Raw genomic sequence first — 14,439 nt, 5'->3', positions numbered from 1 at the left:
ACATTTAAGGTAATCATCTCAAAGGAAAAAACAATGAGCTCACTTTAAAATGAGAATACCAATTTACTTTATTAAGTGAATCATAAACAATGTAAAAAAAAAAAAAAAAAAGTGGTTCCATTTTATTATTCATTACACACTGACAGACAAATGAAGATTTGCAACCGTAATGATTGGAGTTAGTGCTTAGTTAACAAATTTAAGACCATTCCTGGCAAGGAGGAGCGCGGGGGTACTAGAAACGCAGTCGAGTAAGACAGCGTACCCCTTACACTCTGACAAATAGCTTACATTACAGTGTATTTTAACCATCCATCCCTCAGTTACCGGTCCTGCTTCAGACTGACCGTCTCACAAACCTGCTTTACTTAAAAAACACAGTGCACACTTGTTCTTTGTGTTAAACAAAAAAATGTGACAGGACATCCGTGAGCGGCTTCCTCCATTTACAGTTCACTTCCTCCACCTTCCCCTCATCCTCTACTGCAGGGTCACTGTTCTCCGGAGGATAACTCCTCCCGGAGCACTCACCCGTAGGCAATTGGTCGGTTTTAGAAGCGTTGGCAGGGCAGCGGGTTGCTCTGCCTCCATTGAAGGACTGTACACTGACAGCCAGATCAGTAAGGGTTCAGGGTGAAGTGCTCAGTACTTTTTTACATTGATGAAAACCTTAATGGCGCCAGTGAAGTCAGCAGAGAGCAGAACCTCTGTATGATCAGTCTTCAGAGCCCCTGTGGACGAGAAATACCCTGTTTAGCATTGAAAACTACAAAGTTTTCCTATCGACTCAACTCATACCATCCATTGATCACTCTTAAAGATGGAAACAGCACCATGGCTACCCCAGCACTTTTGTTATTGTTTTGTGGATGAAACGGAGGTGAGGAGAGTTGGGCGGCGTGGGAAAAACATTTGCAGTACATATTCTGCTGTTCTATAGCACATGCAATGATGTCAGAGTGTTTGTTGTTTGTAGTAATATCCCAAAACAGACGTGGTAGTTTGACCATTAAGGATCCCAGCTTTAATGATGAGTCGCTCTAGTCTCTCAGCATAGCTAAACAGGTGTATACTGTACCTGAGGGAATGGTCTCCGAGTCAGTGGAGTCCAAGCTCTTACACTCTGCATCAGCCCCAGCCCCCGCTTTCTCTGCCCCCGCCTCCTGGGGGACAATCAGGTTAGGATGGGGTGCAAAAATAGCTGATGTCACTACTGCATTGTGGGCTGAAAAATAACAGAGAAACTAGACTTAGTGGAAGGACACTACAAAAATACTGACAGTGTTTCATATCACCGACAGTAAAAAGCTGAGCACCACTACAGTATCTAGGTACCTTTAATTCCCTCCCAGAAGTCATTGCGGTCTCGTCGTACAGAGGTGAACTTGCTCAGGTCATGGTAGGTGCTCCAGATGTACACGTACTTATCCTCTGAGCCACTCACAATGAATGAGTAATCATGGCTGGAAAATAGAGTGACAGTTCGTTTACCGACTACATAAGAACATGCCAGACTGAGAAGGAGCCGTTCTCACCTGAAGCTGGCTTTGATCTGACTACTGCTGTTGACGTAACCCTTGTACTTCATGGACAGAGACAGGTCCCGCAGGTCATACAGGCGGATCCTGGAGTCATTGGAGGTCACTAGAATCTACCAACACAGTGAAAAGACTCAGCTAACAGATAGTCATGTCTGTGGGAAGAGTGCCAGGAGCATGGCTATACCTTGTTCTCTCCAGGCAGAGGCTCGATGCCTGTGATTTTCCGTCCTACTCGATTCCTGCCTCTGGTCGACCGTACGTGGATCTGGGTGTGGTATTTAAGGCGCTGAAATAAGAACCGACATTCGAAAAACGGTGAACCCTCTTCAATGTTCCTCATTTTCAGAATTATCTCCTGCCGTTGTAATACTCAAAGAAGAAATCAAACAGCTGAAATAATGATTTTTCACTAGCCCTTCAAACTTGAGGAACAGTATGTCTCCCTCCACTGTACCTCAGTGTCGTAGAAGATGCAGCGGCCATCATAGGTGCCGATGACAGCGTACTTCCCATTCTGGCAGAAGTTGGCAGCAGTGATGAGGCGTGTTTGTCCGTCCACCTCGTTCCACAGAGCCACCTTCTTGTCTGGGATGTTCCACAGACGCAGCTTCCCATCCAGAGAGCCACTCAGGAAGTACCTGTCATCCTAGGAGAAATAACAGATGATCAGTCTGCTTAACAGAGCCAGAACATCGTCACAGCCGTGTATATCCCCCGCAAGCGGATACCAAGACGGCCATCAAGGAACTTCACTGGACTTTATGCAAACCATATATCCTGAGGCTGCAATTAATTGTAGCTGGGGATTTTAATAAAGCTAATCTGAAAACAAGGCTACCTAAATTCTATCAGCATATCGATTGCAGTACACGAGCAAGTAACACATCTGACCACTGCTACTCTAACTTCCGCGATGCATACAAGGCCTTCCCCCACCCTCTTTTGGCAAATCTGACCATGACTCCATCTTGTTGCTCCCCTCCTATAGCCAGAAACTAAAACAGGAAGCGCCCGTTCTTAGGTCTATCCAACGCTGGTCTGACCAATCGGATTCCACGCTTCGATCACGTGGACTGGGATGTGTTCCGGGTAGCCTCAGACAATAACGTATACACTGACTCGGTGAGCGAGTTTATAAGAAAGCGTATAGGAGACGTTCTACCCACTGACCCATAAAACCTTCCCTAACCAGAAACCGTGGATTGATGGCAGCATTCACACAAAACTGAAAGCAGGTTGGCTGGACTGTTTATGGACATATTTAATCTCTCCCTATCCCAGTCTGCTGTCCCCACATGCTTCAAGATGTACACCATTGTTCCTGTATCCTGAAAGTAAAGGTAACTGAACTAAATTACTATCGCCCCGTAGCACTCACTTCTGTCATCATGAAGTGCTTTGAGAGACTAGTCAAGGATCATATCACCTCCACCTTACCTGTTACCCTAGACCCACTCCAATTTGCTTACCGCCCCTATAGGTCCACAGACAATGCAATCGCCATTACACTGCCCTATCCCATCTGGACAAGAGTAATAGCTATGTAATAATGCTGTTCATTGACTACAGTTCAGCATTCAACACCATAGTACCCTCCAAACTCATCATTAAGCTTGAGAACCTGGGTCTCGACCCCGCCCTGTCCAACTGGGTCCTGGACTTCCTGACGGGCCGCCCCCAGGTGGTGAAGGTAGGAAACAACATTTCCACTCCGCTGATCCTCAACATTGGGGCCCCACAAGGGTGCGTTCTGAGCCCTCTACTGTACTCCATGTTCAACCATGACTGCGTGGCCATGCACGCCTCCAACTCAATCATCAAATTTGCAGATGTCACTACAGTGGTAGGCTTGATTACCAACAACGACAAGATGGCCTACAGGGAGGAGGTGAGGTGTCAGGAAAATAACCTCTCAACATCATCAAAACAAAAGAGATGATCGTGGACTTCAGGAAACAGCAAAGGGAGCACCCCCCTATCCACAATGATTGGACAGCAGTAGAGAAGGTGGAAAGTTTTAAGTTTCTCTGTGTACAAATCACAGACAAATTGAAATGGTCCACGCACACAGATAATGTGGTGAAGAAGGCGCAATAGCGCCTCTTCAACCTCGGGAGGTTGAAAAAAAATGTGGCTTATCACCGAAAACCCTCAAACTTTTACAGGTGCACAATTGAGAGCATCCTGTTGGGGTCTATCACCACCTGGTAATAACCTGGTAAGGCAACTGCACGGCCCACAACCGCAGGGCTCTCCAGAGGGTGGTGCGGTCTGCACAACGCTTCACCGGGGGCAAACTACCTGCCCTCCAGGACACCTACAACACCCGATGTCACAGAAAGGCAAAAAATATAATCAAAGACAACCACCACCCGAGCCACTGCCTGTTCACCCCGCTATCATTCAGAAGGTGAGGTCAGTACAGGTGCATCAAAACTGGGACCGAGAGACAGAAGCTGTTTTTCAATCTCAAAGCCATCAGATTGCGGGACGGTCGAGCTAACGTAGGTTGTGATTAGCATGAGGTTGTAAGTAACAAGAACATTTCCCAGGACATAGACATATCTGATATTGGCAGAAAGCTTCAATTCTTGTTAATCTAACTGCACTGTCCAATTTACAGTAGCTATTATAGCAAAATAATACCATGCTATTGTTTGAGGAGAGTGCAGTTATGAACTTGAAAATGTATTAATAAACCAATTAGGCATATTTGGGCAGTCTTGATACAACATTTTGAAGAGAAATGCAAAGGTTTATTGAATCAGTAAAACTTTGCACATACACTGCTGCCATCTAGTGGACAAGATCTAAATTGCGCCTAGATTCCTAAGTCATTTTGGCCTTTCTCTTGCATTTCTTGCAGATCTAATGTGTTATATTCTCCTCCATGAACTTAACATTTCCACAAACTTCAAAGTGTTTCCTTTCAAATGGTTCTCAAGAATATGCATTTCCTTGCTTCAGGTCCTGAGTACAGGCAGGTAGATTTGGGTATGTCATTTTAGGCGAAAATTGGAAAAAAAGGGGGCTGATCCTTAAGAGGTACAGCCACCACTAGCACAGAGAGGTGGCTGCCTACCTACAGACGTGATATCATTGGCCACTTTAATAAATGGAACACTAGTCACTTTAAGAATGTTTACATAGCTCGCATTACTCATCTCATATGTATATACTGTATCCTTCACCATCTGTTGCATCTTAGCCGCTCGGTCATTGCTCATCAATATATATTATAATTATATATTCTCATCCCATTCCTTCACTAGATTGTGTGTATTAGGTTTTGTTGTGGAATTGTTAGATATTACCTGTTAGATACTGCTGCACTGTCGGATCTAGAAGCATAAGCATTTCACTACACTCGCAATAACATCTGCTAACCATGGGTATGTGACCAATAACATTTAATTGGATTTGAGAACAATCATAGCCAACTCACTCTGCACTTTTTTTTTTAAGTCCATACTTCAACCTAAACAAAGGCACACGCTCATAGAGGCCCACTTACTCTGGGATGGAAAGCGATGGCTGTGACGAAGTCAATATGCTGAAAGCAGCATAGACACTCTCTCCTGGATATGTGCCACAGTCTGACCGTCTTATCCATTGACGAGGAAAGTAGGAAGTAGTTCTGGAATCAAATAATACAGTGAATACTAGGACAGTGTACAGGCGTTTGGGAGAAATTGAAAAGGGGGGCGTGGAAAGGCCTGCGTAGTCTCACCTTTGACCAGGACAAGTCCAGCAGGTCAGCCGTATGACCCTTGTACTTGCAAAAGGGGACTTGGCGGAAGGGGAGATTCTTGTCCTCTGAATCGGGGTCTTCAGGAACACTGCTCATCTGGGAACAAAAGAGGAACTCTTGTCTGTCAGGCTGGGGTCTCCACAGTAACACTGGTATAGTTACCCAAAGCAACCCTGACCATAACGTTACTTTCTTCATGTTTTACAGCTGACCCTCAACTCTAACCATGTCACTGATGGGTCCTAACCTTACTCACCCCACCGTCTGTGTCTGATTTGGAGGAACACAGGCTTTCCTGAGAGGGAGAGGGCGACACACGACCTGGTTGAGAGAGAACATAAGGGAAGAACCATGAGAAACCCACCAAACAAGCTTTACATTTACTAAAGGTGTGGCAGACAAACTATTTTGTTCAGAGACAACAGAGCTCAGCCCTTTTTAAGGTCTCATGATCTACCCACCTTCAGTGTTGTACTTTTTCCTCATGTTGTTGAAGTAGTCAAAGGCATTTTTCAGAACCCAGATTCGCACTACGTTGTCCTGGCCTGCTGTTGCCAACAACCTCCCACAGTGTGAGAACTTCATGGTCCACACTGCACCCTGAGGACCGGACAACAGAACAAGGGTTAGGCAAATATGCATGAATATATATTCTAGAGGTCGACCGATTCATCGGAATGGCCGATTTCAAGTAAAAAAAAATTACAGCTTTATTTAACTAGGCAAGTAAGTTAAGAACACGTTCTTATTTTCAATGACGGCCTAGGAACGGTGGGTTAACTGCCTTGTTCAGGGGCAGAACGACAGATTTTTACCTTGTCAGCTCAGGGATTCAATCTTGCAACCTTACGGTTAACTAGTCCAACGCTCTAACCACCTGCCTCACAAGGAGTCCGCCTGTTACGCGAATGCAGTAAGAAGCCAAGGTAAGTTGCTAGCTAGCATTAAACTTATCTTATAAAAAACAATCAATCATAATCACTACTTATAACTACACATGGTTGATGATATTACTAGTTTATCTAGCGTGTCCTGCGTTGCATATAATCGATGCATTGCGCATTCGCGAAAAAGGACTGTCGTTGCTCCAACATGTACCTAACCATAAACACCAATGCCTTTCTTAAAATCAATACACAGAAGTACACATTTTTAAACCTGCATATTTAGCTAAAATAAATCCAGGTTAGCAGGCAATATTAACCAGGTGAAATTGTGTCACTTCTCTTGCGTTCATTGCACGCAGAGTCAGGGTATATGCAACAGTTTGGGCCGCCTGGCTCATTGCGAACTAATTTGCCAGAATTTTACATAATTATGACATAACATTGAAGGTTGTGCAATGTAACAGGAATATTTAGACTTATGGATGCCACCCGTTAGATAAAATACGGAACGGTTCCGTATTTCACTGAAAGAATAAACGTTTTGTTTTCGAGATGATAGTTTCCGGATTCGACCATATTAATGACCTAAGGCTCGTATTTCTGTGTGTTATTATGTTATAATTAAGTCTTATGATTTGATAGAGCAGTCTGACTGAGCGATGGTAGGCACCAGCAGGCTCATAAGCATTCATTCAAACGGCACTTTAGTGCGTTTTGCCAGCAGCTCTTCGCAATGCTTCAAGCATTGCGCTGTTTATGACTTCAAGCCTATCAACTCCCGAGATTAGGCTGGTGTAACCGATGTGAAATGGCTAACTAGTTAGCGGGGTGCGCGCTAATAGCATTTCAAACGTCACTCGCTCTGAGACTTGGAGTGGTTGTTCCCCTTGCTCTGCATGGGTAACGCTGCTTCGAGGGTGGCTGTTGTCAATGTGTTCCTGATTCGAGCCCAGGTAGCGGCGAGGAGAGGGATGGGAGCTATACTGTTACACTGGCAATACTAAAGTGCCTATAAGAACATCCAATAGTCAAAGGTATATGAAATACAAATCGTATAGAGAGAAATAGTCCTATAATAACTACAACCTAAAACTTCTTACCTGGGAATATTGAAGACTCATGTTTAAAGGAACCACCAGCTTTCATATGTTCTCATGTTCTGAGCAAGGAACTTAAACGTTAGATTTCTTACATGGCACATATTGCACTTTTACTTTCTTCTCCAACACTTTGTTTTTGCATTATTTAAACCAAATTGAACATGTTTCATTATTTATTTGAGGCTAAATTGATTTTGATGTATTATATTAAGTTAAAATAAGTGTTCATTCAGTATTGTTGTAATTGTCATTATTACAAATACATTATTTTATTTACTTATTATAAAAAATTAAATAAAAAATTAAATCGGCATCTCTTTTTTTGGTCCTCCAATAATCGGTATCGGCTTTGAAAAATCATAATCGGTCGACCTCTAAAATATTCACGCTTACATCTGCATTCATGGTTACATGCTGTATGCTTCAGTCATGGAAGAGGTCTGTTGTTCAATGGAAAGAAAGCACTGACACATTAACACACAATCTTACCATGTGCTCTCCACTCAGGTCCTGGACCACCTTGACCTGATCAAAGTCAAAGGGGCCCTTGAAGCTGTGGGCTGCCTTGAACTTGACAGGCCGGGTGTAGGGCATCCCCTCGTCATCACTGGAAGACGGGTCATCCTGGTCGTTGTGAAACACTGAGACACAACCACACAGTGAGACGTCACCCAGCAGAGTGACTAAACCGCAGCAGTAGAATGTTCATCGGGGGGAAAAAAAAAAAAAAATCAGTGGATGAGGGCTGTGGGGGTTGGCATACCTTCATCACGGACACTCTTCACCTTGTTGACGGCCTTCTCACCATACTCTTCAGCCAGATGCTTGGCCCGCTTCACAGACTTGCCCAGGAACTTCTTCAGCTGAGTGCTGTGGTAGTGAAGACAGAGGACACATGAAACACCATGAAACCGTCACAGACTGTCAGAGCAGAGAGGAAACACTAACCACAGCATGAGGCAGGGCACTATGCCATTTCTTACGTTTTCTGTTTCAGCTTCCCTCCGTCAGAGTCAGTCAATGGAACCTGGGCCTTGTCATCATCATCTGACTGTGCTGCGTCATTTCTGACAGGAAAAAACAGACAGACATCTTCCTCAAGATTTGTACTATCTTTTTTATGTATGGGACTGCTACCCGATATAGTTACCAAAACAATCTGTTCGCACAGGGGAGTGTATATATAGCTGTATGTTTTTTCAACCATAGCCCAAGGATTGGTGTGGCCCCATGATATATTACAGTCCTGGCTTGAGTTATAGGAGAGCAGTTCTTACGTGATGTACTCCTTAGTCCTCCTCATGATGTGTAATGTGAGTGGGTTGATCCCTGTGGGAAGCTTCTCCTCCGCCTGGATGAGAGGGATCTCCTCACCCGTGTCCAGATTCTTGATCATCACACTCGCCAGGATCTCCTATTACAGAGAGCCCAGCCAATCAATGAATTAGAAACAAACACTCAAAAAGGTATGTGTAGAGAGTAGGCGGGCCCCTTTGTACAGGTTAAGGCTGGATGAATGAAAGAGCGAGACAAGGAAACATACCTCATCAGTCAGCTCTCTGCCAGAGTTGGATCGTGGACGCTGAGGACCTAGAGCATCACCAATGGGACTGGATGCCTGCTCATCCTCATTCTCCTGTGGGAACACACCAATACACACACACGCACTTACTACACTGGTTTTAATTCTCAGACAAAGGGGTATTCCGAATTGCAAGGGTCAAAGGCCTGTTGAAAAAGGAGGATAAAGAACAAAAAGTAAATCCACACTGGTACGCTGCCGCCAAAGTGTTTATTCAGAAGAGGACAACATTTTAACCCCAAACTAGGTCTTTGTCAGGACAAAGTTTTCCCCAAGTGCAGAAGAATATATACATTGGCTTCCTGAGAAGCAATAAGTGGACCTGTGCTCTGCGCCAATAGAAAGCACAGGAAACAAATACCCACTGACCTGTGCTGTGACAACCTTGTCCCCACTGGTGGCGCTAGCCAGGTCCAAAGAGTGCTGCAGATCCTTGGTGATGCTCCTCACTGTGCTGCTGGGAGACACCAGGCCACATGGCTCCTCCAGCTCCCCTGCATACACCGGCCAATCACACAGCAAAGACACAGGGTTAAAGGTCAACAGTGTCACCTCATCTCCATGGTTACACAACTAAATGATCATGAGTAAGTGAGTAAGTGTGGGTAGAAGTGAACAGCTGAGAACAGTTATGAGAGGTCAATGTGTTCAGCTCAATGTATTCCATCCTTGCAGCAACATATTTAATTGACATGCATATCAGCATTTTATCTTGACCTTGTGCTACTGAGTGTGTGAGTATACAAGCAAAGCGTTATTTACCTTCCAGTCCTGCTGCCCTCATACACTCCTGGGACTTCTTGCTGAGGGGTAAAGCAGGCCGGGATGGGGGTGGTGGCCGTGGAGGAGCAGCTCCGCTGGGAGGGGGTGGGCGTGAAGGCGGAGGTTTCTTGGTGCTGGCCACAATGTCAGGCTCTACAGTGAACTGCCGTGGGGGTTTTGAAGGCCCCGGGTCAGAGGAGCCAGCCGGCTTGTCTGTGAGGGGATCCTGGTCTAGGATGTCTGCTGGTCTCTGCTCCCTGTCCCTGTCCTCTGCAGACACCCAGGGTAGGTCAGGAAGGTCCGGCGGGAGGTCTAGTTGCCCCAGGGTGCTGGTGATGTCTGGGGGCTGGACATGCTCCTGTGACCCTGACGACAGGCTGGGGATGTCTGGGAGAGCCATGGAACACGCTCGCTGCTGTTCCTGTGGCTGCTCTGATCTCTCAACCACAGGCTGAGGTTCCATAGCAGGATGCTCTCGTTCTACAGGGGCCACATTTTCGTCCTTCACCTCTGACTCTGCCCTTGTATCAACATTCCTCTCCTCCTTCAGCTGAGCCTCCTCCATTGCACTTCCCTTCTGGCTCTCCTCAATGATGCTGTCGATGATCTAGAAGGGACAACACATCATAGATGAAAACAATCATCAAAAAGGTAATATACTCATAACAGGATGTTTCTCTAATAAGGATTGTGTGGTCGTATGAGTGTATTCTCTCTGATAAAAGTGTTGTGGGATTTCCCCACACTTAAGGTGAGAGGGACGTGAAGAAGGAGTACAGACACACGTTGGAGGGGCTGTGTGTATGTGTCGATGACCTAGACAACTTAGTGGCGTGCCACACATCCAAATATTTGCTGGAGTGACAATGTAGAATCTGGTGACACCATGACAGACTAGCAGCATTTACATAGAGCCCAAAAACCAGCAATCATCAAAACACATTTACCGACATGATCAACACATAGTCAGGGGCTCAGTAACTATTAAAAATCCTCAGGAATAAAGTCAAACGTATTTTTTTTCATAATGTCATAACCACAATGTCCTAGCTAAGTAGGGATTAATGAGCATTAGCCTAGATTTTAAGATAAGGAGGGGGAGTACCTGGATGGAGTCATCTTGGCGTGCCTCAGGTGCAGCCAGCCCAACAGCCACATCCTCTGGTGGGCTCTCTACCACCCCCTGCAGGAACACAAAACAAAATGTACAAGGAGACTGACAAGGAGAAACACTGTACTTTTATAAACTTGCACCTCATACAGTGCATCTTCAAACTAACATTTGGGGATGTGCTTATGATTTGTAATATTTTACTAGTAAAAGGGATGACAATGTCCTGAATAGAGTATGTAAAACACTAAACTGGCACCTCTGGACATGCAGTAGCAAACTGCTTATTGCAAACAACCCCAGGTAAGGCTGTGTTTTGGGTTTAGCCTCAATAGAACTCTTAAAGGCGCTCCTCTAGCTCGTTTGAAAGTAGTTACCCAGCTATGCCCTTTAAGTAATGATTAAACTAAAACCAACACTCGGTTACAGTTTTTGACATCTCCTAAATTAAATGAAACTTCACTCTCTAGTCTTTAAAGAGATGGTTCTTAGGTTATTGTTTTTTACTGTCAAATGCTAGTAAGAACAATAAATACCTGAGGTGTGGGAAGGACAAACTTTGCAGGTGTCCTAAGTAATAAAAAGACAAGTGGAAGTGTTAGTCACAAGACTCGTCCTGATATGGTTAATCAGAATTACCTTTACCTAGGGCCTAGGCTACATTTCAGACGAGAGATTTGAAAGAAATCATGCTTGTTTTAACATTACAAAACAAAAAACACAGGACAACCGTAAAGACAATTTATTCTGAACATGTAAGATATGTAATCATGCAAGCTACAGGAAATTACAGCACCTGTTACACCAGTGTTCTCCTGTTAGTTTAAGTTTGAGCAAATTAGGAAAAATACAACTTTACAACAAGCAACAGTTGAAGCCAAAACCACTGTAGCTATTTTATCTCAAATCACTCTACTATAATTATATAAAGAAAAGTGTGTGCGTCTCAAAGAGACATGTCAATCACACTTCTCTCTCTCCATTACACTTGACCCCTCTTATATGGTCATGGCGAAAACAAAATTCCTGTTGGGAGACCTTGGCAATTGATGACCCCACAACCTTTTACCTCTTTAAAAAGATGGATTATAATAAGACAAGGAAAAATTATCCACAGACTAGTGGCATAGTTGTTGTTGTTGTAGAAAATAATTATAGGTAATGTTTTCGTTCCTTTATTCGAGAAGAGACACTGAATGTATGAGCAAAATAATTCTTACTTGCGAACATCTGGTTGAATTCATGTCAGTGACCAGCATCATCATCACAGCTGATAACGTTTTTCAACACCAATAGCACAGTATATACACATGATATACCTTTATTTGAGCAATTGATGTAAGTAGAAAGGTTACTTACACTTTAGGAGATGGAGTAAAATTGACGTCTTCAGCAGCATCGTAGAATTCCTCTGTGTCACTATCTGACGCCATTTAGTTAGCTTGCTAACGTACCTAGCTAGTTTAGATGCATACAATTGCCAGTGCCTCTCCCATAAGAGAAATCGCTGCAATATTTAGACGTGATCGGTTTATTATGAAGACATACAATTCGTACAGGAAATAAAAAGGGTACTCCACTGAAAACGGACTTCTTTCCGTAGGATACACCCAGATGTTGCTAGCTAGCTACTAGCTAATGCCTGGGAGAGGCCACTCACCTGTGTGTACTAGCTACTGCCGGTACTGGCCGCTATTGCTAACGTAGCCAGCTAGCTAACGAAGAAGGTGGCCCTAGTCTTTAGCTAGCTACCAAGTTTCTTGAATCAATTCATAAATAAATACTCTGAATTAAAGGTCAGCGCTAAAATGACTACCTATTACCGCGGTCTTCCTCGAAATAGGACTGCAGCCGCAACAGATTTAGGGCAGCTTCACAAACGAGGAAGAACACCCCCAAAAGATTAAAAACACACATTCGGAAATCTCGCGCGAACTTATTTGACAGCTTCAAAGCCCGGTTCGTCTCTTCTACGCGTCTCTTTCATATAGGCTGATCTGAAAACATAAAGCAAAGATGGAACCTGATTTGGTCACTTGTCTACTTCTTTCAGAGCTATTAACGATTCACGTGTATTGTAAAATACATTATAGTATGTTTTGTATTTTATTAGGATCCCAAATTGCGAAGGCAGAAGCCACTCTCGCTGGGGTCCAAATAGCAGTAAATTAATTTGTACAGTAATAGTTTAATGATGACCCTTGCTTAGGCTCGATACAATCACCCCAAAGTAAGTTAACTCTATTGGAGCAGTGTTTAGCAATAGAGACCGAGGTTTGACATCCACAAGGGGTGTTGCATTGTTCGCTACGATGGTGTCAGCAGTGAGATGGTGCCCGTGAAGCCATCAGAGAGGCGAACCAAAAAGAGGGAATAGTGTAACGACCATAGAGATCCTATTATATTAGTATTCTGATTCCTAATTCTATGGAGCTGTGGTTAGTAGCCTATGGGCTGGGAGACATGGGTTCGAGATCCGCAATTGTTTGGTTCACACCTGTTGTCCTTTGATTACAATTTTTTTTTTACCGAGTCTTCTAGGCTTACTCTTTTAGCTCACTGACCGAAAGCATAGACTGGCTTGGGGAGCAAACGTAGTCTTCAGGTCTGCAGTAAAAAATAAAAACACAATTCATCTTGTTAAAAAAATATAGGCTATTTCTGGCCTATTAGTGAGTCATCTATAACATTGATTTATAAAACAAACAACGATATTGTCAGCACAATGCTTTCTTCTGTGCGGTTTTACACCTTAAATTAATGGAATATACTAATACTGCCACCAGCTGGACCACGCCTATGTTGTTTGGTTTTGGAAATTTTGTGGCTATGAAAAAGATTGCCATATGAGGGTCTCGCCAAGATGGCGCTGTGCGCACTCATTTCTCCGTATTAAAACTTTGAATAGTTTTAATACGGAAAAAGTTATAGTTATCTGTCGTTTGACTATTTAATATTATTCAAGACTACATTTATCTTATTTCGTCGAGTTCAGCCCTGATAAAAACGTAAAGATAGCAAAACGGCTAGCAATTGACATAGCATCACGTTAAATGAACATGTCCAGAAAGGCTCCTGAAGCTCAGGCTAATGTTCTAATCACTAGCTTCCACGATTATGCTGTTGACTCAGTGGATATTTCCCATCTTTCTGTTATCAACAGCGAGGACTTCCTCCCCTCTACCATCACTCCAAGCAAACCTCCCGCCTCTAAAAAGGCAAGTCTGACAGTAACTTCAACTCAGCGGACATTGTCACCACGCTTTTGCAATTAATCAATAGTAGATCTGATGCCCTTTAAAAAAGGATTGCTAGCAACGCGGTCCAAATTGTAGCACTGAAAAAGACGATTGACTTCGCATGTGCATATGTAACGGTTTATGTAAATTGTTAAATTCCTGCATGAAATGGGTATTATGCCATCTCCTGGTAGGAAATTTTGTTTACATTGTCTAATACACTCAGCGATAAAGGAATGGGATTCTGGGTAATCCACAGCAGATTTATGGAGAATACTGTTTTCCATGTGGGTTTTATGCTAGCAAAAATTAATTTTTTCAAATTGGTAGCTAACTCGAAAATGCATCTTCTTTAGGATAATTATTTATATCCCATCGACTAATTATCATTATTCCATACTGTGTGTCCCATCATTGCAGGTAATTTATGACACATGTATAAAGTATATGTTTTATAAACTCATAA

The 14,439-nt window shown here is 43.6% G+C and overlaps 1 protein-coding gene across 2 annotated transcripts; it reads right to left on the bottom strand.

Annotated features, from left to right (window-relative positions):
* Window positions 1-43: 43 nt before the first annotated feature.
* Window positions 44-12,650, bottom strand: LOC120057264 (WD repeat-containing protein 44-like). 2 transcript variants are annotated; one of them, XM_039005815.1, is made up of 20 exons: window positions 12,094-12,650; window positions 11,271-11,304; window positions 10,729-10,806; window positions 9,624-10,230; window positions 9,231-9,355; window positions 8,823-8,915; window positions 8,557-8,693; window positions 8,263-8,346; window positions 8,043-8,149; window positions 7,769-7,920; window positions 5,754-5,892; window positions 5,540-5,613; window positions 5,272-5,388; window positions 5,056-5,178; window positions 1,996-2,187; window positions 1,726-1,827; window positions 1,536-1,651; window positions 1,336-1,463; window positions 1,079-1,225; window positions 44-731 (listed from the first exon to the last, which is right to left on the bottom strand). In XM_039005815.1, the coding sequence occupies exons 1-20, from the start codon at window positions 12,165-12,167 to the stop codon at window positions 643-645; spliced, it is 2,718 nt and encodes a 905-aa protein (XP_038861743.1). In that variant the 5' UTR covers window positions 12,168-12,650; the 3' UTR covers window positions 44-642. The 2 variants fall into 2 exon arrangements, with proteins under 2 accessions (XP_038861743.1, XP_038861744.1); XM_039005816.1 differs by having other exon boundaries at window positions 5,549-5,613.
* Between the last annotated feature and the right edge of the window lie 1,789 nt (window positions 12,651-14,439).

The sequence above is a fragment of the Salvelinus namaycush genome, chromosome 12, assembly GCF_016432855.1.
Source record: "Salvelinus namaycush isolate Seneca chromosome 12, SaNama_1.0, whole genome shotgun sequence".
In the NCBI taxonomy this organism is placed as follows: domain Eukaryota; kingdom Metazoa; phylum Chordata; class Actinopteri; order Salmoniformes; family Salmonidae; genus Salvelinus; species Salvelinus namaycush.
The sequence above is the reverse complement of the archived record's forward strand: the minus strand, read 5'-3'. Positions and strand labels throughout refer to the sequence as shown.

Excerpts from the sequence above, each read along its gene's own strand:
- LOC120057264 (XM_039005815.1), bottom strand. The coding sequence starts at position 12,167 with ATGGCGTCAGATAGTGACACAGAGGAATTCTACGATGCTGCTGAAGAC. Across the intron at positions 5,389-5,539 it reads CAGACGGTGGGGTGAGTAAG|ATGAGCAGTGTTCCTGAAGA; the intron begins GTTAGGACCCAT and ends TTTTGTTCCCAG. Across the intron at positions 1,652-1,725 it reads CTCTGCCTGGAGAGAACAAG|ATTCTAGTGACCTCCAATGA; the intron begins GTATAGCCATGC and ends CTGTGTTGGTAG.